Consider the following 26,736-nt stretch of genomic DNA (forward strand, 5'->3'; position numbering starts at 1 on the left):
ATGGGCTGGCTCCGGCCTATATAGCTGAACTCATCCAGCGCTACACCCCAGCCAGAGCGTTAAGGTCTGCTGACCAGCTGCTACTGGTAGTGCCTAAAACCAGGCTAAAAACCAGAGGGCACCGAGCCTTCGCGGCGGCTGGCCCTAGGCTCTGGAACACTCTGCCCCTCCATGTGAGGTCGGCCCAGACCCTAGGGGTTTTTAAATCTAAACTAAAAACTCACTTCTTCACCCTGGCCTTCTAATCAGAGCAGAGCACGACTCATGACACTTCCCTGTGTTTGATTTTTATATTTGATGTTGTAATTTATTGTCTTCTGTTTACATCGGTAGGAATGTGTTATTTATTATCTGCATGTGCAGCACTTTGGCTCGACCGAAAATCGTTTTTAAATGTGCTATAGAAATAAAATTTGATTTGATTTGATTTGATTTTGCCCATGATCTTCAACAGATCAATAAATGATAACAAATATAATAATTTGCAGCCTTAACTGATGATGATTAAGTTCAAATAAACTTGCATGGCATTATGGATCAGTGTGTTTCCAGAGTTTAGGGTTAAATAGAAAATATGAGAAGAATGTGGAAGTTAAGTTTACATATAGTTAATAAAACTACCAATGTGACTTCTTTAAATAAACCTTCACTACAGAGAAATCAAACACAAGCTCAATTCCCTGCATTTTAGCAGCTTTTCCCTGGCTTTGTTCCTAGTAAAAGGCTTCAATATGGGAGCATTATTTAGGGCTATGTCCACAAATCTGCTCCCTCCGCTGGGAGCATTTACCACCCCGCGCTGGTCTGGCAGCTACTCTGGTTCTTTTCTCGGCTGACAAGGACTGGCAGCGCCTGTCTCACCCAATTACACCTGACGGGGTCTGACCTGTAGAGCTGGGTTAACTGGTTGCTTAGCCGAACACTCTCTGACCTCTGTCAGTGCGTCTGCTGTGCCAGTATGGAAACTGTCTGTGTGGTATCACCAGGCATGCATCTGTATGAGTATTTGTGAAAGTTGATCAGTAAAGCTTGTTATTCTTTCACTTCTATTAAAAAGTTGTACTTTTTTAAGGAGGGTTAAGCAAGTTTTAAGCAGAACAAAATAACATAACTTTCTTTTTTCAAATACTAGATGCCTAGTGCTCACTCAGATTTTGAAGATTTAATGTAGAGTTCTGTATGGCTTTAATTCCCCTTGAAGTTGAAAGGAGAGAGCCTTCTTTTCACTTTCCCTAGCCTGCATTTGAACTTGTGACCCATTTCTCACCTCTTGGCTTTCATGTCACCTGGTCGTATATACTACAGCCTGTCAGTCTTTCTATTAGGCCTGTGAGCCTTTTAAAGGAAATCAAAGTCCCATTAACAGTCTTCCTACACCGTAGTAGTAATCCTTTACTGAACTCTGACCCAAGCGGCACTCACTCTCTCTCTCTGCCTTTTCGTGGGTCTCTTGCTCAACACCCAACGTGCACAATCATTGCTCACAGTCCTACAAACACTTACCAGATCAATGCCCTGAGAGTGATAATCTCCTCTCCTTGATAGAGGGTGAAAGCCTTTACTTAAGACAAGCAAAGAGTGACAGGGGACAGAGAGAGCAGAGTGACAGAAAGACAAACAGAGAGATCAGGACAAGTGTCTCCTCTCAGCTGCAGTGACATCTATATCCCTGTCTTTATTGACCACTGGCCTAACTAAGAGCTCTTTTGGCAGGGAGGAGGTGAACGATCCATCCATCCACAGAAAGAAAGAGAGATGGAGGAAGAGGCGGTTGTGGAGAGAGAGAGGGAGAAAAACGTAGAAAAATCAAGACATAAACAGAAGGATAGGAAAACAAAGAAGCAGAGTGAAAGACCATTACCTCCATGACCGGAGAGCAGTAGAGCAGGCATGGTTAAGGTTAGTGTAATGTCTTGTGCCAAATAAAAGTACTTCCTCAGACATATTCAAACAGTATCTGTGATAAGATTACAGCAGCATGTTGTAAATAAGGTAATTGCAGTATAGTACAATCAGTAGTTCTCTGTATTAAACCTGCGTGTCGTGATGAAAACACCCTTTTTAAATTAGCCCTGTCTGAGAGACCAGCTGATAAAGAGGAAGAGTCAAATCGTTTAGTTCAGCAGTCAGGGCAGGGCTACTTTCATGCTTCATTTCACTACAATCCTTCATTAATTGGCTCTGCTTGGAGTTCAAACGTGTGAACATATGCACTGTAGGTAAATGTATGTATCTCAACCTCACATCTCTGTTCAGCTGTGTGAGATATTAATCAGATCAATCCTAAATCCCCCCCCCTACCCAATCATCCACCCTCGCCCTCCACCACCTCTCCCCCAACACTGATCCCCTCTCAGCCAGCTCTACGGAGTCTGTCGGGCTTCTTTCACGGGAGGCCTGAACAGGCACTGCCGGGGGCGATACACATCCCTCAGGTGAGCCTTTCATTATGGATGATGTTTCTGCCAAATTATTTACACCCTGAGCCCCAGCAACACCCCTGCCCCATAAAAAACTCACGCAAAAAAATGCACGCATGCACGCAGACATACACACTCCAAAGCCCCCCCACTGCAATACGCCCTCATCTTTCTACGCTGCACCACAAACACCCCTCACACAAACATTAATCCTGCCTGATCACCTCGGTGTGTGTATGCGTGTGTGTGCTTTTGCAGAGCAGTTCATTAGTTGCTCTTTCTTTGTTTAGAGGGGGTAAAGAAGTGAAGCGTGACCCTTGTGGATTACAGGTGGAGAGAGGGGAAGCTGGGGATGGCGAAAATATTCATTATGTGTTTGCCACTGCTGCTCTCAGTGCCATGCAGGGGCCAGGATGAGCGAAGCTACCTTGACATCATTGGCCTCCGTAATGTAGGATGTTAAAATAGGTTTGGTCGTGTGTGTGTGTGTGTTTATGTGTGTGTGTGTGTATTCTTCAGAGGCCATTTGCTGCTGACTTGTTAGGAAGGAGACAGAGATGACAGTCTCCTGGCAATGTCTGACCTCGGCTTAGACAGTGGAGAGAAGCTTTGGGATCTGAACACACACACACACACACACACACACACACACACACACCCACACACACACACACACACACACACACACACACACACACACACACACACATCAATGTACCCCTATCTTCGTCCCTTAACTCATTTGGCTACTTATCCCTCCACTTCCCCCCCATTCTAGATCCCATGCTCCCTCTCACTTCCCAGCCTCAGCTCCCTCCCACCTGTGTATCCCAAATGCTTCACGGTAGCTGCCTCTGACCAATTCCCACTCCCTCCAACTTCATCATTGTCCTTTCTCTTCTAATCCTTTCCTTCTCCCATCCTCGGTCGGAACTTCCTCCTTTGCTGTCTGACCAACCAAATCTCAGTTTGAGAGAAAAACCCTAAACCCTGCCTATCCTTAATATGTTGTCTATAAAGAGTTTGTAACATTGTAACATATTGAGATTTGTAAGAAGCTATGTCTTCGATACGCTAGGTGACCTTAATCCATGCTATGAAAGGGTTAGCTTGCTATACTGTAACTATCCCAATGGCCCTTTCTGTGGAAGAATATCCGGAAAGTTGTCCTGGGTAGAAACCCTTTTACCTGCACGCCGCCATCTCACTTTTAGACAATGCCGCATTTGAAGTCACGCTTAGGACGCCATTTAACCATTATCTTTTTAGCAGAAAGTTAATTGCTGCCAAGTCGATTTAAAAATATCATGTATATGACTCATAAATCGCTCTGTTGGAAGACGATGATTCCTCTCCTCTATTATTTCTCCCCAACTTTCTTTTTCCATTCCTGTCCTCTTCCTGCTCTCCCACTTCCTCTCGTCCCATTTCCTTCTCTTTCTTCCATGCCATCCCTCTTCCCCCTATCTTACTTCCGTTTCCCTTTCCTCCCATCCTCCCTGCTTCTCTCTTTCCCCTGCATAACTTTGATCCTGATCCCCTTATATTTCACGAGCTATGCTTTTTCAGGGGTGGGGGGCAGGAACACGTGTGCAGAACCCTTCTACTGAACCTCCCCCCTCATAACCTTCCCACATAATGCTTTTAGAGACTCACCCAGGCTGAAGAGGACCAGGAACTTGAGGCAGACAAACTCCCGTTGGTCTAGCTGGAGAGAGCGTAGCTTGGCCACCAGCTCCTGGGCGTGGCTCAACAGGTTGTTGAGGGTGGCTCCCGCCTGTGAAGCAATCACTGCATAGTCCACCTGGAATAAGCAGGGAGAGAGTGATGTAAGGAGATGCTCTGAACGCAGAAATAAACGTAAGGATTAACGGTACCCTGTGGAGTTTTTCTTTGATTCATGTTGAATTGAATGTCCAGGTGGCTATAGCTTGTTTGAAACTTGGCTAGGCTAGCTAAACAGATAAACTCAGTTTGTCTGGATACAGCAGATTTATTTTTATACTAGCCTCCCCTCTGTTATTTGGGCTCTTTACTTGGTTTCATTGTGTCTGACTGTCGAAATGTGTTTTTATCAAGTTTGTCAATTCAAGGGTTATTTCATTCAATGACACATATCGAGAACCCCAATGTGCAAATATGATTGACAACTATCACACAACTGTACCCTGAACACATCCCCACCGTGAGCTTGTTGTAATGATTCTTCCTGTACCTACCCTGTTCCCTCTACAGCTTAAAGCTTTGGTCTGTCCTTCAGAGCGAGAGACACTATGTATGTTTGAAAAGCTCAAGGCGGTAGGTTTCTGAAGTTTAACAGTTTTTTTGTAATAACAACATGCTGGGGGTGAATGGAAAGAGCTAGGGAATTCACCTCCAACTGATAGACATGCCAGATTTGACTCTTTCTGTTTAGTGTTGCACAGCAAAACAAAATCATGTATGTGGACATATGACAAAAACACAAGATACATAGATATATTTCCCATAAAACCATTCTCTTGGGTCACACCCATCCGTCTAAACATACGCACACACACAAACATACTCCTTTTCAGCTGCACTTCATATCTGCAGCCGCAGCACATTTGTCTGGGAGGCAAGTCCTTAGTCCACTCAAAGTAAGCAGGACCATATAACATTTTTATATTTATTGACAATCCATTACCATAATTGACTGTGCTAGGGTTTCCAGGGGAAGGTAGGTGTTGGCATGCACAGTTTCTGAAGCTCAGGGAGGAAGAGGGTCCCTGTGGGCCCCCATTTGCAATTAAAAACACCACTGGATTTGGAATGTATTTATCGTGTAAATAGGATGATTGGAGCCTGTTTTTCATCTTTCTGAAGAAGGTAAGGGTCAGAGTAAAGTAAATACATAATGTGTTTCCCCTCTTCTCCCGTCTTATTCCCTGCTTTTCTCGTTTACTGCACAACTGAACCGCTCTCCCGATTTATTCTTAACTCGTTGTCCCTCTCTCTTTTCACCCTTCCCCTTCGAGACGGTAAAGAGTTATGACTCGTTGAAAAGCAGACACTGCCCCCCTTCCAAGGTGTCAATCAATTTACATAAAATCAACTGTGCATGAAATAACTTCATTGAAGGATTGGACTGTTGATGGTGATGCCTTGGGTTATTGCCTTCTAGCCTTAAGTAAAAGAGAGAAGAAAAAAGCGCTATAATGTCACTATAGCAGACTTAGCACTAACCTGGGTGACCTGCGTATCAGTCAATCAATCAATACTACTTTATTATCTCTCCTGGAGGGACATAGAGAGTAAATATATGAATAAACCTTCAAAGCTAAATCCATCATGAATACAATGAACAATCTTAGTAGAACATTAAAGATGAATATGGAAGGTGAGATCGGTTTGATGGGTAGAGGGCTTTGAAGTGTACGGAAGATGGGGATTGAAAATGTTTGAAAAGCACAGAAATCTACAGCTGGCCGAGGGACTTCTGTTTTTGCATTTCTTCTTCATTTAAATTTCATGTACACCAGGAGCATTATACTATCAAAACATCAGGATTTTCAAACCAAAAACTAGCTGCCAAGCTGCGAGGCCTTGCTTAATCATTCAACAGTCCAGTCCAATCTTGGTCATTTCATGTTTGCTTCTGTTTGTACAAGTTACACTGTGCCTTTGATCCTGTGACAGGACAAGCTTTTTTCAACTAAAACTAAAAACCCATGGCCATTTCTCACTGCTGTTGGTGACATGGCGACATGCAGCAGTTCAGAGAAAGAAAGAAAATAAGAATAAGACAGGAATTAGCAAGTGAGAAGCTGAAGGGCATGAGAAGAGACAGAAACTGAATAACTAAAAGTAGAGTGCAGACTCTTGATTCAAAGCAAAAGGGGAGAAACATCTGTCTACATTTCCATTTGAACCGATCGCCTGTTATAAAGTCACATTTAAAAAGAAATGACTGAAAATATCTGCCAATCTGAGGACATTTCATTTGTTCCCAGAACAAACTTTATCTTTACCCATATTCTCCTCTGAGCTTTAGAAAAGGATTAACCGACAAACTAAAAACAACTTATCTAAAACACAACACTCACTGAACATGACAGACGGACAGGTCTAAATGTCTAAGCTTTGACTTCGATATGTGTCGATAGGTATGTGTGTTTGTGTGTGTGTGTGTGTCAATCGCCTTGGGTAATGCTGCTACTGTGTTCTAAATATCCCTGGTGTTATCGCTGCGCTGTCACCCCTGGCCAGACAGAGAATAATAGGAAATAATGAACTGTTTCAGAGCCTCTTTCACACACACACACACACACACACACACACACACACACACACACACACACACACACACACACACACACACACACACATCCACCCAGGAATTCCCCATTGCCCCCCTTCAACACCAGCTGTTCATTAACCAAAGTATGCAAACGAAACTGCCGTCCTGCACCTCCCCTGATTATCAGCCCCTCCTCCTCCTCCTCCTCCTCCTCCTCCTCCTCCTCCTCCTCCTCCTCCTCCTCCTCCTCCTCCTCCTCCTCCTCCTCCTCCTTACTCTTCTGGTCTCTTCAAACTGCTCTCATCATCTTCGCCTACAGTAGATCTCTCCTCACTTTATCTTCCTATTTGTCACTTCTTGTCCATTACCACCTTTATTTGCTCCTCCTGTCCTCCCAAATCCAACCTTAAATCCATTTCTCATCAGCTTCTTCTCCATGTTCTCATTCTTCCTGGTAGCATCACCTCCTTTCCTTCTTAAGTACACCATCTTCCCTTTACCTCCTTGTCCTATTCTCTCTGCCATGTTGTCCCATATTAAGTCCATCGTATCTACTGTCATTTTCTCCTCTTCAATACTCATCTTAATTCTCTCTTTTCCTTTGCGCTCTACTACCATACATTTCTATTACACCTCCTTATTTATTCGTTTGTCCTTTTTCCTTTTCCATTATGTCTCCCACTCTCCATCAATTATTTCCTCAATAATCCTACTTCTCTTAGCTTCTCCCTCCTTTTCTTTCTTTGTTTTTCCTTACCCATTTGGCATATCTACTTGTTCAAGCCAAGTAGATATATCTTTAATAGTTCCATTGTGATCGTTCTATTTACCATGGTTTGCTTACCCCTCGAAGTAAAGAAGGTCTTCCCTGTATACATGGCACTTGCGTTTCTTCAATATGTGTTCCTGCATCTATTGTAGTAAAACATTTTGTTAAAAAGGAATGTTTTGGAAAGCCAGCCGATCAATAATGTATGACTTCTTATCTCACTGACAGCCATGCCACTGGTCAGAGGCGTATTCCTGATATGCCTCATGTCTTTGTGTGTGCATGGGATTATGAGAATCACACGCTTGAAGGACTCTTCCCTGCATGCTCTGGGTTTGTGTGTTAACTATTTGACAGTGTGTGTTGAAGTAAAAGCAAAATCACAGACTCTGAAGCTTTGAGGATAGGCTTCAGCTCCAACCAAGTTCCTTAAGGCCCCAACAAAATAACACACATTCTTTATCTGTCCGCCCACTCACTTTCCTGCAGCATGTGCAACCAAGTGCTTTATTTATTTGCTGGCTGATAATTAATGCAATGAAAACAAGCAAAATTGATTATTCTGGCGACATTAGTATATATCTATAGGCATAATCTATTTTTAATGAAGCGGCGACTCCTCTGTGGCTCAGTGATCAATAAGGCTTTAAGGGAAATGCTGAGGTGTTTCAGAGTTCCCTAAGCAGCGAGGGATGTGTGATTTTGGAATGAAAGGGAAAAGGGTTGAGGTTCCAGGAAGTTGTAGTTTGACCAACTCACCTGCTGGCCAGTGACCAATAGGATGGAGCCCTCCTTGGCGTGCATCACCTGCCGAAAGACGTGGTCGAGGATGAGAAGTTCACTCCAGCAGTTCTGCAGCAGCTTCATCTGGTCGTCCACCTGGTAAGAGAAATACAAAAACACAAATTGGTTGTTAATAACTATAGTCCATATGTACATGGTTACAATGCAAACTGTTGATTTAGGTCTGCATCATAGATCTCTGAACATGTATTGGTCTTGACTGATAGAACTCTGAATTTTGATAATAATAATTGTTTTTACTATTTAGTTTTAGGTTTTAAAACTCAGTGACTTGTAGCCTACATATCACAGGCAGTTGTTTGCTAGGTTAGCTTGCTCACACGTACATCAGTTCCTCACCTCTGGCATAATTCTCATGTGAACCTTTCAAAACTCAGTTTAGCACTTTGCTACACTACGTGCCTAATTAACAATGTGACCAGGTTTATCTGTTTGCCTATTGCCAGCAGTTTCTGAGTGATTCCACGGATGATAATGATTAAGTAGCCTTTTTTTTCCTCCTCTTGCATGCCAGCCGCTGGCTCCCAGGGACCTGCCAGGTGAGGCAGGTCAATTTGTGGTTCCCTACACCAAAACAACCCCCTCAATTGTAACTGTGTGTCTTTTCCCATGCCTGGCTGTGTTAATCATTACCCTGCATAGCCAGACCCAGACAAAAAAGGGCCACATTGAGAGGGAAGGAATGAGGAAAATGTATGAGAGGCTCTTTCTTTCTCTTTTTCTATCAACAAACATTGTCCTGTTCGTGGTATCATTGGGAATAATGTGTCTTTCTGGGCACACTGCGGTTTTGTGGTGATGTGAATTACTTTGTTGCTTTGAGACTGTGAGAACTGTTTGTGATGTTCATCACCAATGTCAACTAGTACTTGTAGGAGGAAGAATGTGGATCGATGCTAAACTTTGCGACACATGCAGGTGCAGCATGAGCAAGGCTGAAAGGATTTTTTTTTTTTTGTCTGAAATTGCACAGCGCTCCGTTTGCTGAAATGTACAATGACCTTAGGTGAAATTTGATGTTGACTACTGTAGCTCTTTCATAAACTTCAAAAACTTGACTATGACATGGCAGTTTGGCCAAGTCTGAAGTCTTTTGCTTGTTGATTAGGGTTGTTATGACTGGAGATTGGAGCTTGTGTTACACAGTGTCTGTTTACCGTTCATGCAGACATAACAACGGCTTTCATTAACATTGGCCTGGAAAGGATATACAATGTTGAAGGACAAATATGTTGGTGGTCTTTTGCCTAAATCACCATTTGGTAGCTGTACTACCAAGTTTTAGTGGCTCCCAAATTCTCATACTTTCATCATGCCTTCACCGAAATACAACTTTCTCAAAATATGGTAGATACAAAGTAAGCAAGAGGTAGCAAAAGAAAAATATGTCCAATCTTTGAATGCCTTGCATCTTCTATTCCTCTTTTATCAGTGAAATTCAAATGACAAAATACAACAAAGCTTCTGTGACCTTTTCTTACATTTTTGACAGATTCATGGACTCTTTTTGTGGTCCTCCTTTACATACATGTTGTTTGGGCCTTACACTGAAGGCGTCTCAAGCACAGGGTGATACAATTCAAATGAAATCATTAAAACCATCAGAGAGCAAGAAAGCAGTCAAAAGAGTGACTTCTCTATGTCCCAATCCTCCTCTCTTCATTTCTCCATATTCCCTCCAAGCACGTGTAACAGGATGAGTGTGTATGTGTATGTGTGTGTGTGTGTGTGGACGGATGGATACATGTAAGGTTCTTCAAAGAACCCCCCTTACATGTCAGTGGTGCTGGCAAGTGTCGGGGTCCTCATCAAAGGGCTGTCTTCACTCTGCCTGCCTAGAAGCTCTTCTCTGACAAGAGGCCTGGGTCATCAAAGGGGGGCAGCTCAGAGAGGATGACGGTGGGTGATAGCAGCCTAGACGAGAGCTGGGGACCCCCGCCTGGAAATGGGGGACTGGTGACAGACAGACAGGCGTGAGGGCGGGCCAGGGGTTGGGGTTCAGTGCAGTGACCTTTTAAGTGCCCGCGACACGAGCTGTTTCCCTGACAAGCTCTTCCTTTGCTCTGTCAAGTGAGCAACATGCATGGTGCCTGATCTTACAAGATCTGCTGCCTGCCCTCTCTAATAGTATGAACTTTTTGACATGGAGTTGACAAGCGCTTCGCTTCGTGTTTTCATGAAGTCCCGAATACAATCTCTGTGCAGTGATAATGCAGCACATACAGTCAGTAAAACATTTGCTGGTTGCCTTTCTCCATTTGATTTATTCACATATGACACATCAAAGTTCAAATGAGCAGTTTGTTGAACTCACTAAGAGCCATAAAACAGCTGATTATTTAGTCGGTCCATTCTTATCTCTAAAAGATCATTTAGAGTTTCCAGTATGTCGACAGAGTAGGAAACACACTTGTTGTTATTCCTTTAGTGGTTATCCTTTTTCCACATGTACAATAGACTTGATATCACTCCTACAACTTTTTCCTATTAAAAACAAGGCATTGTTTTATTTCCAGAGTTGCTTCGTTGTAGGAGCTCATTTAAAGAAAATCAACAAAATAGCAAAAGTATTGGATTTCACCACTAATTTCAACATTAGCGAATCGTTTTTTACTTTCCTTACTTTAAACATCGGGACAATCCCAAGTCTCTACTTGTCCTTGGATGGAGCAAAACTCATCGTAAGGTTTTAGCTTCTAAGGTTTACGCTGATGCAGAAAACACTCTCTAAAGTGTTCAAGCTGGCCTAAAAATCCACATTTAACTTTTTTAGGTGTGATCTATTTAATATTTTAATATCATAGCCAGTGTTTGATTAAAAAAAATCTGAGAAATTCCAAGCAGGAACTTCTCCTTGCAGCAGCCTGTAATGAAAAATACATATCCTCCAAGAAACCAATTTAACACCTTTATGATCGTTCAGGCGAGTGGGATCAATACCAGGATCAATCGCTTAGCCCATAGCTTTTGTTCAAAACCACTGGCTGAGATTAATGGGATTTTCCAGAGAGAGAGGTAGAAAAAGAAAGAGAGGGGTGAATGGGGAATGAAAGTGCCAGACAGGGAATGAGAGAATGAGAAAATACTTGAGGGAAATTGAGAAAATAAAACATAGTGATTAAGAGCAGATATTCCCTCCATTTCTGGGTAAATGTAAATTAATTGGAAATGGAGCATTCAGATGCTCGCTGACAAAAGTAATGTTTATTCATAGCCCCCTGCTAAGAGTAGAGCAATTATCATGGTGTGTTGAGTCAAAACAGGCCAATGTAGTAGAATTTGTTCCCCCTTTCTTGTGGCCGGGTTTTGGTCTAGTGCCACGAGCATTGTTAAGCTTCGTACGGTACGGCGGGCTTTAACGAGAGTACACAGCTGGATCTGATTTTAATAAGTAGTTCCATTTTTGATGTTGCCTAATGAACAGATTAATAGAATCTCCTTCTGTGGAGCCTTAATGAATGGAGCGAATCATTTTCTCAAGACGGGGGGGGGGGGAGAACACACACACACACAGAGCATGAGTTTATCTGCCTCAAACGACTTGTACATAAACAATAGCTGGGCTTCTATCTCTCCGTCTCTCTCTGCTGGACACGAATCAATGCTGTCTCCGAGTACTACAGGTGAGGTTTGAAGCTGACATCAATGCCCGTGCGTCTCTAGCAGCCATCCTTTGGTGCGGTTCTGTCTTGGCATCTGTTCGCCTTGAGCAAAGCAGGCCCTGTATTCACCTGGGAACAGGCATTAATTCACCTAGAACAGCGCCTGTTGTTCTCAGAGTGTTGCGAGCATTTAATTATGTCGCCCCTGGATGTACTGTAGCTCATTTCCAGTTTTAGTTTAGTATTTTAATTCAAAAGGGTCTCGGTGTGGGGTTCCATTGGCCAACAATAGGATAATATTCAACTATTTGCTCATCAATGTATCACACATCTTAGAGAAGTGAATATCTTATGCCTGTGAAAGCACATTTAGCCCTGCAGATGTGAGATGAAATCTTACTAAATGATTAGTATTGTCTTAACAAAGACCACATTATATGGGAGGCTCTTAAACAGGTCACCACTGACTCATAAAACAGCAAATGCCTCTAGAATTTCACTGCAAATCATTTTTGACAGCCATAACTTCTAAAAGCCACAAATAGAGATGCATCCATCAGGAAAAACAACAGAGTGAGTGACAAAATCCCCAGGATGTTCCAGCTATGTGACCTGCTGGTTGGGGAGAGGTGAGCATGGGTGTCTATGTTCCAAACTATATCCGGCTCTTCTCTACACACTGCAGAAGCAATGAGAACAAAAACATTATCCAATGATTAGCTTCCTCTTGTTTGTCATGGCATACAGTTCAGGTGGGCCCCGATCCTACGGCTAGTGGCGTGATAAGAATGCTGGGAAAATTAGCAGGTGGCAGGAGGCACTGCTAGTTGAGGGGGAGGGGGCCTGAATAGAGGAATGATAATACTAGATATAATATAGTGAGCTTTCAGTAAAACTGATGCTGTCAACCAGCAGACAAGGTTAAAGACTGAAGCTACCAGAATGTGTTATTCAAGCTTCACACCTGTTGTTACCTTCCTTTTTTCCTGACAGAGTAGCTGACATTTAGGATCCTCCGCTACTGATACACACTGTGAATCAACATCCCTTTACAGCTGAGTAGACTGGGAAATCAAATCAACTGAGGACAGTAACACATTTTTAAAAAGGCCAAAACTGAATTTCTTATTCTTTATCAAATAGGATTTTGTACAGTTCAGAATGTTGTTTCAATGGCACATAAAAGACCATTAAAGGTATCTCGTTATGCTTATAAATGACAATTGGCTGACTTTCATGAGTTTTGAAAAACAATTCCTTAATTTGTTTGTCTATAATTAAAGTGGTCTTTTTATTTGCTTACTGTGAGCATGCTCAGCAACATCTCATGTCACTGGCACCTGTTTGTTGGTTGCATGTATCTCTAATCTGACATATCAGGTAGTGTAAAAGCCCTGTGGGTTTAACTGTGACTGAGCGCTCAGAAACTCGAGACTGTTATTATGTCCCTAAACAGCCATAGAGATGCCAGAGCCATCTGTGAGCTCAGAAGATATCACCATTGTCACAAGAAGGCCTTGTGTCTGCAGTCTTAGGGTGTTTCTCAATGTCGAGGAAGGCTGCTCCAGAGCCACTATTTCAAGCATACTACGTCATCGAGTGCCGCCGAAGGACTGTTCCAATGTCCAGCATACTTGGAATTCTACCGAGGCTGGTGTACTTCGTAACGAGAAATTTCGAGGCTGCACATGTGTGGACTCCGCGGTCTTAAAATCCCCACAATGCTTTGCGCACGGACCAATTTCCAAATCTTTGGCGGAAATCGCGCTCCATTTAAGGCGGGACCTCGCATATGACGCACACCTGTTAGCCTGTTCCACCATTCTTCGTTTTCCGAGGCTAGGAAGGATTCTTGCCTCGCTTCTGAAGCAAGTGACTCGGAAGACATGTGCTACCAAGCAAGCGTCCTCGACATTGAGAAACACCCTTAGTTTTTTTCCAACACCAAGAAATGTTTTTGCTACAGAAGTCTGTTTTAGTCTGTATCTCAATTGTGTTTTGTCCATTCTTTCAGCAATATGTGGGGGCACAGTACTACTGCCAGGATCTCATCAATACATACTGTATACACACACTGTATACAAATAAAAAACATGATCTTTCCACGAACACATTTCAGTGTAGAGTATATAGCAAAGTGCAGCAATTTTGTTACCGGCAAGAAACACAAATGTAGTCGAAGACAACTCTTTTTGCTCTCTCTCTTCTTCTATGAAGCCTTTAGGCAATTTGTTTCGCGCAGGTCTTCTATTGGATTGAGAGCAGAAACCACTCTGTAAGAATGAATGAATGCTGTATTGTGTGTGTGTCAGAAAGAATGCTAATGTGTGTCCAAGTGTGCGTGTGCCCACGAGTGATCGATATTGCAGCGGCACTGAAATCGGTTCCCACGGTGACTGCATTAATAGACTCTGGAGGCTGACCTTTGACCCTGAGAACACTCTGCTTTCGATTGACCATGCTCTTTCCCTATACACATGTTCATATCTTCTCATTCATCCACACATACTGACATTCTTCCTCTTGTGCCAGGCTTGATGTAGAAAGGGAAAACCAAAAAAGATAACAGCCCTATAACATGCCCTATTTCTATCTCCTATCCATTCCTTCATCCGATAAAGCATTTTTTTTCCCCGGAGCGTTGTTTAGAAGACAGAAAACAAGATGTGGGCACAATAAATATAAGGCCACTACATATACAGGAAATGCAGCAAATGTCTATTATATCAAACCACTGTGGTGTACACGAGAATAGCATGTATGTGTATATGGATAATAAATAAATGCAGGGGATAGAACATATGTTGCAGGTACAAAATATCAGGTTAAGTTGATTTCTTAATCCAGCTAAGAACACACAACATACACACACACACACACACACACACACACACACACACACACACACACACACACCACACACACACCCACACACACACAGACAACGCAATCACACACAGCTAATAGAATCCACTAGAAGCAGCACTAGATTTTTGAGGAAAAAACACAGTATCTCTATGGGTGTTGCAGCAGAAAGAACATTTTGTTTCCTCAAGGTCGCTGACGGTGGCAACAAACCCTCGTCTCATATTAGCACAGGGATCTGTGGCTGAACCAAGCACACCCAAACTTCCCTATTCCGTTTTTACCTGATGCATAAGCATATGAAAGATATCAAAAATCAATAATGAACGGACCAGTGAGAGGCCAGACATGAATTTAAATTGATATATTTTCCTCCATGCAGTGTTTATTACTGTCTGCTATGGCTGGTCTGTTTACTTAATATGTACAATAATACAACTTTCCAGCTAATATTTGCCAGCTTATTTTAAAATCCTATATGAAATGTGTGACTTAATTTTGTGTAAAAAAGTGATTTTGGCTCAACTCATGAGTTAGGCAAAATTAGAAAGAGAACTAGAAAAAGGATGAAAAACATGTATGTATTTTAGCCTCATCTATGAAGAAAGTTAATCCATGAGAACATGGCTTAGAGGAAGTGAGTATTTCTTTTTGAGAGCTATTGTTTTCAGGATTCCTCACAAGTGGACTATCTACCCCCCAATGTATACACACTCTCATACTCATACTCACACAAACATGTGAAATCTCAGGGCTTAGAGCTAAGAAGCAATCAACTAATTATCAAAAACACAGTGAGGCCCTAATCAATTATTCACATGAACATTAGACTGCTAATACACTTGCAGCTCAGGGACTGGCACCTCCCAAAAGTAACCCTTCCTCTTCCTTTACTCCAACACACCAAGACACAAACACACACACATCTACACACAGATCCAATCATGTCAAAACCTGGATACTCACACAGAGACACTTACAAATACTTGACAGTAATATCTATACCTGCATTCTTGCACACACTTACACATGCAGCCTCCTGCTCCCTTCCCTTCCCGCCACTCCACTCTCCTCTCCTCTTTGCAGACAGAGAAAACGCATGTCTATAGGTTCCTGGCGGATCATAGAACCTGTATTGATCCATCAACACCCCATCCCCCCACATACTCCCTAAGCACACACAAACACACAGCCAGAGCTTAATCTACCAGGTGATTCCTGGGCATTAAGCCCCAGCCGTTGAATTTTCATGCCATGCAATCATTATATGAGTTAATGCTGCAATTTATGACTTGGTGTTTGTGTGCTGAGTGTGAAGGTAGGTGAAGGGGATGCAATATAATGAGATGAGTGTGTGTATGCAAATGTCTGTGTGTGTGTTGGTTAAAAGTGGGCTTTTGCATTCACTTTATTGTACGGTTATCACTGTCAGATGTTAGTGAGATTTAGAATTTATGGGCATGCATTTGTGCACGTGTGTGTGTGTGTGTGTGTGTGTGTGTGTGTGTGTGTGTGTGTGTGTGTGTGTGTGTGTGTGTGTGTGTGTGTGTGTGTGTGTGTGTTTGTGTGTGCGCACACAACGTGTTTGTGTCTGTTTGACTTTCATCGACAGACAGTTGAAAATGACCCCATAATCCTCGTCTGGCTGTCTGCCCTTTAACAGGAACCTAAGGCAAACAAGAGGACAAAGAGGACAGGCTTAAGGCTTCCACCTTTTGTATTATTTAACAGTCGAGACAGTCCTTCTTAACTATCTAACACACGCGCACACACACACTTATACCCACAGACACACATATAGGCAATATACCTTAACGCAGCTAAGACGACCGAAGCTGTTTTAAAATGCAGAGACTGACGCAGTTATTCTTTCTGTCTGAGAGGGCGGGAGACATAGATTCCCATTAGCGTTTGACGCGCTGGGATGGGTATGCTTTTTTTTTTTGATGGGGGGTTTGGGTGGTGGGCTTTTAGAGCAGACAGCTGTGAATCCACATCCAAATGTGGCACGGCTCCAGAGATCACTGGGATCACAGCTCTTGATGCACAAATTAAATATCTGAATTAGCTAATTGAGCATTTCCGGAGTTCCTGTGATATGTAAACAGCCAAAGAACAAGGAAGACGAGGCATCAAAACTGCAACGCAGCGGAACAGATGGAGCCCTGCTTCTCCCTGAAGTGCATCTCCAGGCCTAGTCTGACAGAAACTGACATGAATGCATCTGTATTAGGAGAAAGACGTCTCTCTATAGCACTGCCGCGGCAGTATGAGGCTTACTGGTGCTGCGGCTGATGGGAAGTACAGTGCAACATGTGGCATATAAAGTATTGGCCTAAGGGAAGGTAAAACTGCGGCTTGCCACCTGAAAGCCATGTCTTTTTTCGATTTTGTTCAGCATATCTGGTTCATTTCTAGAAGTTTAACGGTTTTGTCGACACCCTTCTCAGCAAGTACTCTTTCAGCATATTTGTTTTATTGCTCGTCATTGTTACAGCTTGTTTGAAAAGCCTTTTTTCATCCCCCTCTGAGTCGGCGCAATCCTAAAACTGTAATGTCTGTTATTAGTGCCATGCCTTTGTTGTACATGTATGGAATCATTTATCCACGGCTCGTGCCAGATTTGTAGTTATGGCGCTTTGGGAGAAATGAAGAAACAGACTGACAGATTGAAAGGTGAAGAAGAAGGAATGGTGTGAGGGTAATAAAAAGGTCTGATATAGTGTAAAAGAAATAAGGAGAGCAAAAGCGAAAATTAAAACCAGCAAAGAAAGGAACGCTTAAAGTAGGGATAGGGAACAGGTGTCTTTGTCCTACTTAGCCGGCGGGGCTAAAGCCATTTTCTTTGCTGGGCGTGCGGCCCGGGTGAAATTTCTCACAGGCCCGTCGTCACAACACCGGCACAATGTCTAGTGTTACTCACATGAACTGCATGCATCAGTCATCGCTTTGCAAATTGAATCACCCGCTTTCCCAGTTGAATATAAATACCCTTCCACTCTTTAAGTGTAAAACTAGAAGGCAAGCTGTCGTCTCCGCTCCTCTACTGTCTTGTCTATTGTCTCCTGGACCCCTGACCCCCCCAAGCTTCCCCACTCCCTGTCCAGAATAGACAGGCCGTAAATAAGCATCAAAAATAGACATTGGGGGACAACTGTTGACAGCCCAGTGACGAAAATGGCAGACACAAGCACAACCTAAAGGCAGGCTGGATTACACGGAGATAATTGAGGCCACGCAACATTGGAACAAGAAGCAAGAGGCTCTTTGTGTTTTTTTATTTTGTTTTAACTTACTGGAAAAGCCAGTTAAAGCATCGTGTTTCAGAGTGCAGTTTGAGGAACACAATCTTTGTCCAAGGAAGTTTGCTGTTCAGTATCCCTTTCGATTCACACGATTTGGCCTTTACTGTACATTTCTCATTCTTTTTTTATTTTATAAGCATAAGTTTTACTATACAAACATAGCCTACTGCTAATAACCTTTTATAAAGTCATTGTGGATTAAATGAAAAACACATTGTATTCTGTTCCTCACTATACACTGCTAAGCCCCCTGCTGAACATATCTACCTCAGATCTAAGGACTTTTCATCTCATTCAAGTGAATATGAGATGTCACCATCAACTGTTTCTTATTTCAACAAATAGATCAGATACTTCTTCAGCAGCTATTTGTGCTTTAATGCTTTCCAAACTGTCATTTACAGATTTCAAATGCAGGCAGGCATACAAGAGGAAGATAAATAGCTGACAGGTTTACATAGTTTTGTGTGGTGAGTTTAGTTTAGGGGTTGAGGGTCGGCGTACGGCTGCAGCAGCCACACCTCGGCCCCTCTGACCTCCAGGAAACCTTATAGCCAGGAGCTATTTAGAAGGAAAATGCCGGCACTTCTGTCTGTATATTTACCCCTCGTCCGACAACACATTGGCACCCTCAGCCCGCCGATAACAATATACTTTGTATGAGTATCACTTCTAATTTGTCCTTTTCTGCTACAAACTGTGAGAAACACTTTTTGTCTTCCTAATGGGAAGCAGTTTGGAAATATTCCTGCATAAATTGTAGTTCAAACACAGCTCATAACTATAAGCACAACAGAGAGGAGGAGAGGGGAGGGGAAAATGTACTTTGTACTTTGGTGGAGTGTGTAAATTGTTTGCACACTGTTGAGTTGATTTGTTAGCAGGCAGACAAGTTAAATAAAGTCCTCATATCCATTTTGTTAACACATTTTCTCTCTCTCTCATTCCCACTTCCTCTCTGGCTTTCAAGCTCTCTCCCTCCCTCTCTCTCTGCGCTGATTTGACTGACTGTTTCCAACTTGTGAAACAACAGCCGTGATAGTTCGTGGCCACAGAGGCTAACAGCACAGCCTAGTCACCTGCGTCAACGTCTTAACAAGAAGCATGACCTGCCAATAAAAAAGGCTTTTACTCTGATCGTCCTCAAACAAGACTTAAACCAAGCTACTCTTTCTCTTGCTGAATTTCTAAAGTGCTCGCAAATGTGAATCAGGCTTTGTTAACTTGCTTGAAAATGAAAAACTACTGAAGATTGGGAGGCAATTTTTGCTTTTCTTTGCCCCTTCATCAGCAGTGGTTTGACAAGGAGGGTGAGACGGAGAAAGGCATAGACAGATGGAAGTAAATGGAGACTGTCAACGGTCTTCTTTCCATAAGCAATTGTACTTCCCATGTGCTAACACGTACTGAGTGAGAATTTCAGTTAAATTATGAAACAGTAAAACAATTCCTTGAGTGAGGATGAAGAAGTACAAGGAAAAGGAAACGTTGTTGAGGACAGTTGAGTCTATCATTGCTTGGAGCTCTGTAAACCTGCACTTCATGACAGCCTTTCATCCCTCATCAAAGCAACAAGTAGATGAGCAGACTTTGCGCATGCTATAACCTCCCAACCCCCGTCGACTCCTTATAGCTGCCGTTCCTCTGGGATGGGCGACTTTAAATCTTCTCTTTTAACAAGTTTCCTGTTCTTCCTTCCTGCCTCCTGCAGTCCCCTGGGGTTGTACCTACGGGACCATTCCACTATTTGCAAAAGCTGTATCTTAAAGCTCTGTAGTACCATCAGGGGCTGAAGCTTTACTCAAAATTGCTATTGTCTCACGTTGTCCACAGTAGCATAAGGCATTTTTCAAATACCAGAGTCCTTCTAAGACACATACAGAGAGTATGCATGCTTGTCTTTCACCTGTGGGACCTGTGGGAGCCGTGCCATATGCTTAAAGTGCCTTGCTAAGGGACACTTCAATGGAAGGAACAAATTCAGGCTGTCCAACCTGTAGCCTTACAGATGAAGAGCAGCTTCTCCTGTCTGATGTATGCTCTTTCTTAGACTGACTGCACACTGTTTCTTTAAAGCACATCCAAATATAGAGTTTTTTCCATTCCGTATTGGGAAGGGGGCGTTTTACAATATTTATGAAAAAGTAAGAGTGATGTCTTGCGCAATGGTCAATAATTTATGAATGAAAAGAGGCCTTTGTGAAACCCACTGCCCTCTTCCTCCCCCGTAACCCCCTCCCAAAACTCCTGCTCATTCCCAGTGCTACTGATCAAACAGATATTGTTACCACTAAAATAGCAACTTAAAAAAACACACAGGCGGCCATAAGACCTGCCTGCAGCCTGGGAGAAAGACTGACAGCAGAGGGGAGGGGCTGAGGAAGGCAGCAAGAAATAAATGAAAGAAAGGAAGAAAGCTAAAATGAACAAACATTTTACAAACAAAAAAAAAGAAAGAAATAAGATAAACGGAACGAAAATGTTGAAAGCCAGCTGACTACAGCAATAAACAAATGTACAAGCTTAACAGGAGTGTATGTGAGAGGGGTACAATACTGTATGTGTATTTGTGCATGAGAGTGTGGAAGGGTGGTGGGGGGCATGTCATCTATAACTGGACAAATGCTGGGCTGTGGGGGGTGTTGGTGGAAGTGGTGGTGGTGTTGGGGGGGGGGGGGTGGTTGTCGGCCAGAATGGTGCTGCTCCTCAAATGAAATAATATATCTTTGAAAGCCTACGCCCCGCGCCAGGCCCCGGGCCCATATATCAAGACCAAGAGCGTCTGGTGGATCCGCTCCAGGCCCATTAACCTTCCACCTGTTCCCCCCCTTACACCCCCAACCTACCGGTCCTCTTTTCACCCCGACACACCCTCCTCTGTTGTCCTTCACCATGCCCCCTCTCCTCCTCTCGCCCTTGGTGGTTGCCTGGACCCCTTGTTCCTCTTCCCATTTACCCCCTCAACTTCCTATCTTCCTTATTTCCCTCTTTCTGACCTTCTCCTACTGTCTTTTATTATTCTTCCTCTCATAATTTCTTTATTTGTTCCTTTTGTCTTTTTCTCATTATCTTTGTTCCTCATGGTGAACCTTTTTTTGTGCTAACTCTTCACTGAGTAATCTCTCTTCAACTCTAAGTCTTTCTAGTTCCCTCTTTCTCTCAGGGTCACTTTCTCACTCTAAATTGTCCACTCTGTTTCTCTTTCTCTCAGTTTCAATCTCATGTCACAGTCTTCTCTCTCTTTACATCTCCAGTAACTCATTCAACTCCCTGTCCACCTTCCTACATCCCTCTTTCTCTCAACATCCTTCTCTACACCTTATTTTTTCCCAACTAAGGTAAAAGAAGCATACTGTGGGCTGGGTTTGTGTGTGTGTGTGTGTGTGTGTGTGTGTGTGTGTGTGTGTGTGTGTGTGTGTGTGTGTGTGCGTGCGTGCGTGCGTGCGTGTGTGTGTGTGTGTGTGTGTGTGTGTGTTGGGGGCTGCAGCACTGCCTGCCGAATAATTCAAATGCAATGGACCAGGGACACAGTTACAAATCTCTGCCACCTGCATGCGACCGCCAACCCCATCACGCTTGCAGTTTGTCAGGATTGGGGAGGTTGTTGGGGGGGGGATCGTTGACCTCTATGACAAGATAGACATTGCCTTTGAATCTCGTGTGTGTGTGTGTGTGTGTGTGTGTGTGTGTGTGTGGGTGTGTGTGTGTGTGTGTGTGTGTGTGTGTGTGTGTGTGTGTGTGTGTGTGTGTGTGTGTGTGTGTGTGTGTGTGTGGTGTGTGTGTGTACTTGCATTTATGTGGAAGGTCTGGATATACCTCATCCCAGGGTTCACAGATCATGCCTAAAACGGCTTATTAATTTCCAGTCAGTTATGGGATGTTAAGAAAAAATGAAAAGGTGCAATCAGCGGTCAAAGCAGAGAAGCAATCCAACAACACACACACACACACACACACACACACACACACACACACTAGGTTGCACTTAGAAAAATAGAATGTGCCTGCATAGGTCATGAAAAATTGTGTAAAGTAAATCCATGTAATATGTATGGGTGTAGATAGAAGGGAGGTGATTGGGGGGGGGGGGATTATGCACCTGCAGGGTAGAGTGGAGTGCATCAGAGGACTTTACATTATTCACCCAGGTAAATCTATAAGTGGAGAATATTCAGGTGTGATATGTGAACATCAGCCCCACTCTTGCCTCCACCCAAGAGACCCGTCATGTTGCGTGATTGACTGACATGCAGCAGCTAAGAAGAGTTAAAAAAACTGACAGAGGAGGGCCAGTGTGTCAATAATTCTACTGCTAAAATGCCTGTCTTATTTTCTTCAGGCTGTTGCGGATTTCTGTGTTTTTCCTGAGTTGTTAATGCCTTTTGAAATTGACGTTTCAAGCGAATGAAGTGACTCAAATAGCTAACTGCCAAAAACCACACATTTTTGGAACATTTTAAAAACAAACAGTTCAATTAGAAAATACCTATTATATTGACAATAAGTTCCATATTTTATTCAAATAAGAAATCAGGGGTTTAACTAAATGTAACAAACTGTATCAATTGAACATTCAGCCAATGCTAAGACACTGCTCTAATACTTTTGTTTCAGCTTGTCTTTAATGGGAAAAAATGAATAGCTATAAATAAAACGAACGAAAAACTAATGCATTTTGAGAGAGAGGTGTGGATGACAATCATCAAAGGTCTGGTTTAAACTGTAGATATTGCAATTACATGGTCAGCTTCTTAAACCTCTAGGACACCAGAAACCTACCCAATAAATGATGGTGTTGGCATAATTCATGAAAAAATAGATGTGTATGTGTTTTGTAGAAGAGTATTTTTTATTTGAATTGTAATCTAATTTAGCCTTTGATCTTGTATAAACAGCAGGGAAATATAACCTCTCTTGTTCCATGTTTAACACGTTAAAAGGGCAAGAAAGGGATGAGGTAATCCTCATCCCTTTCTTGCCCTTTTGCCCTTCCTGTTGACTTTCTTTAACTCTCATCTCTCGTTCTCTCTTTGCTATAATCTTCTGTGTGTCCTTTTTCTCCTCTCCTCCATCACATTACTTTCTATAAATTCTCCTTTACCTCTTCCACTTTGATATACCCTCTCCTTTTCTTCCCTCTCGACATTCCTACTGTACTCGTCCCTCTCTCATCTCCCCTCTTTGTTTCACCTCAGTTCTCCTCGCCTGTCCTTTCCTCTCCCCGGCCATCTGTTTAACCAATATGGCTGTCCCGTCTCAGCTGGGAGCTTTCCCAGGGAACAAGACTTCTAATACAGTTCCTCCTCAACTTAATGGCCCTCAGTTCTGCTTTTGCCATTCACGCTACATGCAGAGAGACTGAAAAAAAACTAAAGAGACAGAGAAGCACAAAAACCTGTCTAGATCCCCCAAAAAACTGTCCCTGGACGACTAAAATAAACAGTGAGACCACATTTCAAAATGTCTCAGCTCTTTACACCACTGCTCCACTTTAGCAGGTGGACAGACTCAATATATTTATAACATTACACAGCATTTGACTGTAGACAGATTCTAAACAACATGTCATCATTTGTTACTGAATTACCCCTCTGGAAATGTTGTGACGTGACACAAGGCTGTAAATGTTAAGAAGCTAGATACAAAAATAACTGACTTGTTTATCTACGTGTCCATTTTTCCCCATCTGATCAAATCCAACATCCTGATAAATTAAATGACTTATGTATTTTCAGACATATTCATTTCCATTACTTAATCAACCTCTGTTTGTTGTGTTTTACAAAAGGGTTTGCTGTCCCAACACTACATCCTTTTTATTGAAGAGTGTTGAGAGGAAGGGGGTTGGGTGTTGTGGTGAAAAGGGAGTAGAGTTAGGAAGGTAAGATATAAACATATTAATCATCAATAGTCCCGATTGCCCTGCTAAAATATCCCTCTCATTGTGTTGGTGGTGGGAGTCAGGGCGGCCATCCCGACGCTGGAACAATGGAGATGAGGGTAGCAGTGGACCCGCTACGGTATGAGTCACCCTCACACACGCACATACACACATGGTCTAACATGCAAACACTTGCAGCACATCTGAAAAATAGTTATTTATTTTTTACGAAGGCTATGTTTACCAAACAAAACCTAACATCCTAAGTATTATTATTTTGTCAACCGGCAAATTAAACTATTTCTATGTCTAAAAATGAATTAGTTGATTTATATTAAAGGGTTTGTCCAACTTTCCCTTACCTTAAATTGTAAGGTAAGGGAAAGTTGGACAAACCAATAATACACTAATTGAACTGATGTTTTAATGCTTAAAACATCAGTTCAATTAGTGTTTTATTATTATTGGTATTTTTTTCAGCATTTTTTTTATCTATGTCAATTGACTTGCCATCCTACTTTCATGTATTTGTGTTCATTTTCTGTTTGCAGTTAGATGTTTTTACCCTTCAGTCAGAAAAACCCTAGGTTGAAAATCAAGCTGCATACATCTGAGATGTTTGATACTACAAAAAAAGGCAAAATTCACGCAGGAAGTCAATAGAAACATGCAATAGCTGCCTTTAAAAAACATTTTAGTGGGTTTGTGCTTTAACATGCAAAGTTGCCCATTTAGCGGTTGGCACCAGAGTGGGCGGAGGGGTTCATAGCAGGACAGGAGAGGATGGGAAAGGGAGGGGTGGCAGAATACCAGCCCTGTGCCAGCAAATGTCACTGAGAGACAAACCTGAGTGTTTCCCCCCTCAGAACATACTCAAATACTGCTATATACTCATACTATCACATAATGGATTAACTCTGATAATATGTTTTTCATATACAATATATACAAACTGTGGAACCTATGCTGATACATTTAAATACTTGCTGATAAATATCTTTACGAAGTCATTTAAAAAAATTATTAAGAATTTACGTTGTGCCTTCAAAACATTTTTTGCCACACAAACTCATCAATCAGAAAAAAAACATTTAAAGGTCCCATGACATGGCCATTTCTACTGATCATAATTCCATTGTTGAGGTCTACTAGAATAGATTTACATTGTGCAATTTTCCAAACTCACATTGGTTCTCATACAGCATCTCTGTATAGTATGTGTATTCACTGAATTTCCCTCTCACACCTTGGTGGAGCTCCTGCCCCGCCTCCCTGTGAGCCCAGTGTGCTCTGATTGGTCAGCTCGCTGCTGCGAGGAGCTGACAGTGTGAGCAGTGTGGTGTGGTTTCCTGCTTGCTGCGAGACAGCGAGACATCGTGAATGGACGCGGGAAGGGGGGGTGCTGAGGGGGCTAGAGCAGCCCCATCTGCGAGGCTCCACTTGGTTGGACAAAACAAAACAGGTTGCCACACTTACGGCCCGTCCACACAGCAGCGTTAAAACATCTTCCAACGCTTCTGCCCATTCACTTTGAATGGGGGTGACGTCACGTTGCCTCACTTTTCGCCGACCTGCATTGTGGGAAGCAAAGCGAAGATTTCCAGGATTTTCAGGATTCAAAAAGTTGAGCAATGTTCAACTTTTGAAGCTGGGGTGGAAGCGTCAGCCATTCAAATCCCGTGTATGCAAATCTGACAGAACAAACGCGAGCCAATCAAACCGCGTGCAAGCTGGGAGAGACAAACCGCAGTTCATTTTCTATATTCCTGAAAATGGAGTTAGTTATTGCGGTAGCAAATCACCCGGTTCTTTATGACCAGTCCCTATTAACTTACCGGGATACAACCGGAGGAACCAGGCATGGAGGGAGGTGGCAGAGACAGTGGATGAAACTGGTAGGTTTTCGCCTGTTGGGGATTTCCGATTTATATCCAGTTTACTTCGTTTAACATTGCTATTGCTTTGTATGTCGGGGGCGGGAGATTCATGTGATTGGTTGTTGGTCGCGTTGGTCGCAAAAAATGTAACGTGGCTGTGTGGACTTACCGCTTGCGCGCCACAGTTTCGCCGCGCTGCGAGGCTCCACTATCACCCACCCCCCCAGCGCGTCACATTTTTGCTGCTAAAAGAGTGTGTGTACCAGAAATAAAAAGAGAAATCTCCAACGAGGCGTTCTGGGGCAGCATAGACAGGTATTTTCTGTGTTAGAGTTTTACTCGCCACAGGGTGTTCTTTGAGGGTTTGTGTCCATTCACATGCATAAAAACACACAAGGGGATGGGTAATAACCCGAAAAGCATGACATGGGACCTTTAAGAAATGTAAATAAAAAATGTAAAAATACTTTTGCACTTTTTTTAGGGGAAATTCACATCATTGTTCTCTGATTAATTTGAAAACAAATCTAATCTTTCAATAACAAATAAATCCATACATTGAACAACTGACACAATCTGCATCAGCATTTATATGCTGGAAAACACATACTCAAACTATGTGTTTAGGAAGTGATGAAGAGACTTAGCAGGCACAATAAAAAAGGCTTAGGTCCAAGTGCCAACATATCTAGAATGACATTAACCCATAGTGCTAAACACACGAATAACGTGCACCTGCCCTCAGCTTTTGCTCACATTTTATTAAAATAACCACAATTGTTCATGACCTCAACCCTGCCAAAACCTTCCCTCATCACGCCACCTTGTCTCTGATTTCAAAACCAGTGCACCAGACCTGACTTTCTCTAATAGTCGATGTGTTAAACAAATCAAAACTGGGTTGGTTGGCAGTAAGAGCCCTCCCCAACTTCTCGGATCCAAGGTGTTAGAA

General features: G+C 42.7%; 1 protein-coding gene across 1 annotated transcript in view; it reads right to left on the bottom strand.

Annotated features, from left to right (window-relative positions):
• Positions 1–26,736, bottom strand: part of nr5a2 (nuclear receptor subfamily 5, group A, member 2) — a 64,724-nt gene that overhangs the window by 19,009 nt on the left and 18,979 nt on the right. Inside the window, 2 exon segments of the mRNA XM_034213119.1 lie at positions 4,077–4,224; positions 8,210–8,329. Of these exon segments, the coding sequence (XP_034069010.1) occupies positions 4,077–4,224; positions 8,210–8,329 (268 nt within the window).

The sequence above is a fragment of the Gymnodraco acuticeps genome, unplaced genomic scaffold (assembly GCF_902827175.1).
Source record: "Gymnodraco acuticeps unplaced genomic scaffold, fGymAcu1.1, whole genome shotgun sequence".
Taxonomy (NCBI): Eukaryota; Metazoa; Chordata; class Actinopteri; order Perciformes; family Bathydraconidae; genus Gymnodraco; species Gymnodraco acuticeps.